Source organism: Sceloporus undulatus, chromosome 1, assembly GCF_019175285.1.
Source record: "Sceloporus undulatus isolate JIND9_A2432 ecotype Alabama chromosome 1, SceUnd_v1.1, whole genome shotgun sequence".
NCBI classification, from domain to species: Eukaryota; Metazoa; Chordata; class Lepidosauria; order Squamata; family Phrynosomatidae; genus Sceloporus; species Sceloporus undulatus.
Genome location: NC_056522.1, coordinates 38,453,023 through 38,454,690, shown reverse-complemented (window position 1 = coordinate 38,454,690; position 1,668 = coordinate 38,453,023). Strand labels below are relative to the sequence as shown.

Here is a 1,668-nt window from a genome sequence, read left to right as displayed (position 1 = left end):
GGTGCACACTCTGCCATTGCGGATAATGTGGGCTTGAACACCTGCGGTATCTGTTGTGGGGGGGGGACCCAGAATGGATCCCCCATGGAGGCTGAGGGCTGACTCTCCCCAGAGAAAAGACTGGGGTTACTGGTGAAACTACCACCCCATAGTGGTAAAACCATTATTTACTGTTACTTCTTCTGAAGCTAGAGGAGCTCTTCCAGTGCTGGAGGCTGTCCTATTCAGGTTTGACACCAGCAGAGTTCCCATACAGCTTCAGGAGAAAAATAGTTGAATCAAGAATAGATTTGTGACCATTGTAGGAGTACATCCATTGGCTATCCCACAGAGGACCATGTGAACGTTTACTTGATCTTTTGAGAGTTATAATCCCCAAAAATATTCAGATAAGGTCTTGCGTGTACATGAGTTTCTAATATATGTAATACCAGTGTCATTTGCATCTCTGTCTAGATCATAATTCTAGCTTTTTATTTCTGATCCCATAGATGGATTTGCATGCTATGAATTAATGTACAAGTATAAATACCTCTTTTCTTTTTCATAACCAGGTATTAAAGTGAGTTTCAGAACTACAGAACTTGATGGGCTCATTCTTTTTTCCATTTCTCCTGGGAATCAAGAGGAATATATTGCACTTCAGTTGCAAAGTGGACGTCCCTACTTCCTGTTTGATCCACAGGTACAATAAAGTAGTAAAAAAAATAATATTGATGCTAGTCGCAAGAGTATTTTGTGCCTTTCATTATATGATATGATAATTTTCACTCTTTCTCTGTGTATTAATGAAAAGGTTAATGGGTTCATCAAAACTACATGTAGCAAAGTCAATTAGGGGGCATGAGCTGAAACACCTATGGTTCCTCTGTACCGAGTTCTGAAGAGGTTATGAAGTCAAATTGAATTAAGTTTCAGAGATCCAGCTGTTTGGCCTCCATGAATTCATGGCATAATTGAACAACTTTGCAGTTACTGACAAATCTTCAGTGAGGTAGTGTTAAGTTATGCAAAAATGAAGACATTCCTTTTAAAAATAAAGTATCTGACAGAATAAATAAATAAAGGAGCCCTGGTGGTGCAGTGGTTAAATGTCTATACTGCAACCACACACCCATAAACTGCAAGGTTGTGAGTTCAATATCAGCCAAGAGATCAAGCTTGACTCAGGCTTGCATCCTTCTAAGGTTGCTGAAATGAGTACCCAGCTTGTTGGGGGCAATTAGCTTACACTTTGTAAACTGCTTAGGGAGTGCTTAAGTGCACTGATAAGTGGTATAGAAATGTACTTGTTATTGCTATTGCTAATATATAAAAGATATTCATTGGGAAATTAATAGAGGCTTGTAATAACCATGTTACCCATAGCTGAAACCAAAACAGCTTTGACAAAAAAAACCTATATAAAGATTATCCCATTGTTTTTTTACTAGATTCTAGTGTTTTGCTTTAACCATAGACCTTATGCTAGCACAATGCTATCACAGTGACTTGTTGGCTTGTCTGTATGTTAATGAAGAGGTTAATAATAATAATAATAATAATAATAATAATAATAATAATATGTTTTATTTATATACCGCTATTCCAAAGATCATAGCGGTGAACAGCAAGTAAGCTAATTAGCAAGTAAGCTAATTTGCCCCCAACAGTCTGGGTACTCATTTC

General features: G+C 37.5%; 1 protein-coding gene across 1 annotated transcript in view; it reads left to right on the top strand.

The window, feature by feature from the left end:
- The window catches only part of USH2A (usherin), a 665,459-nt gene that overhangs the window by 221,590 nt on the left and 442,201 nt on the right, over positions 1–1,668 (top strand). The window contains 1 exon segment of the mRNA XM_042475774.1: positions 555–685. Coding sequence (XP_042331708.1) covers positions 555–685 — 131 coding nt within the window.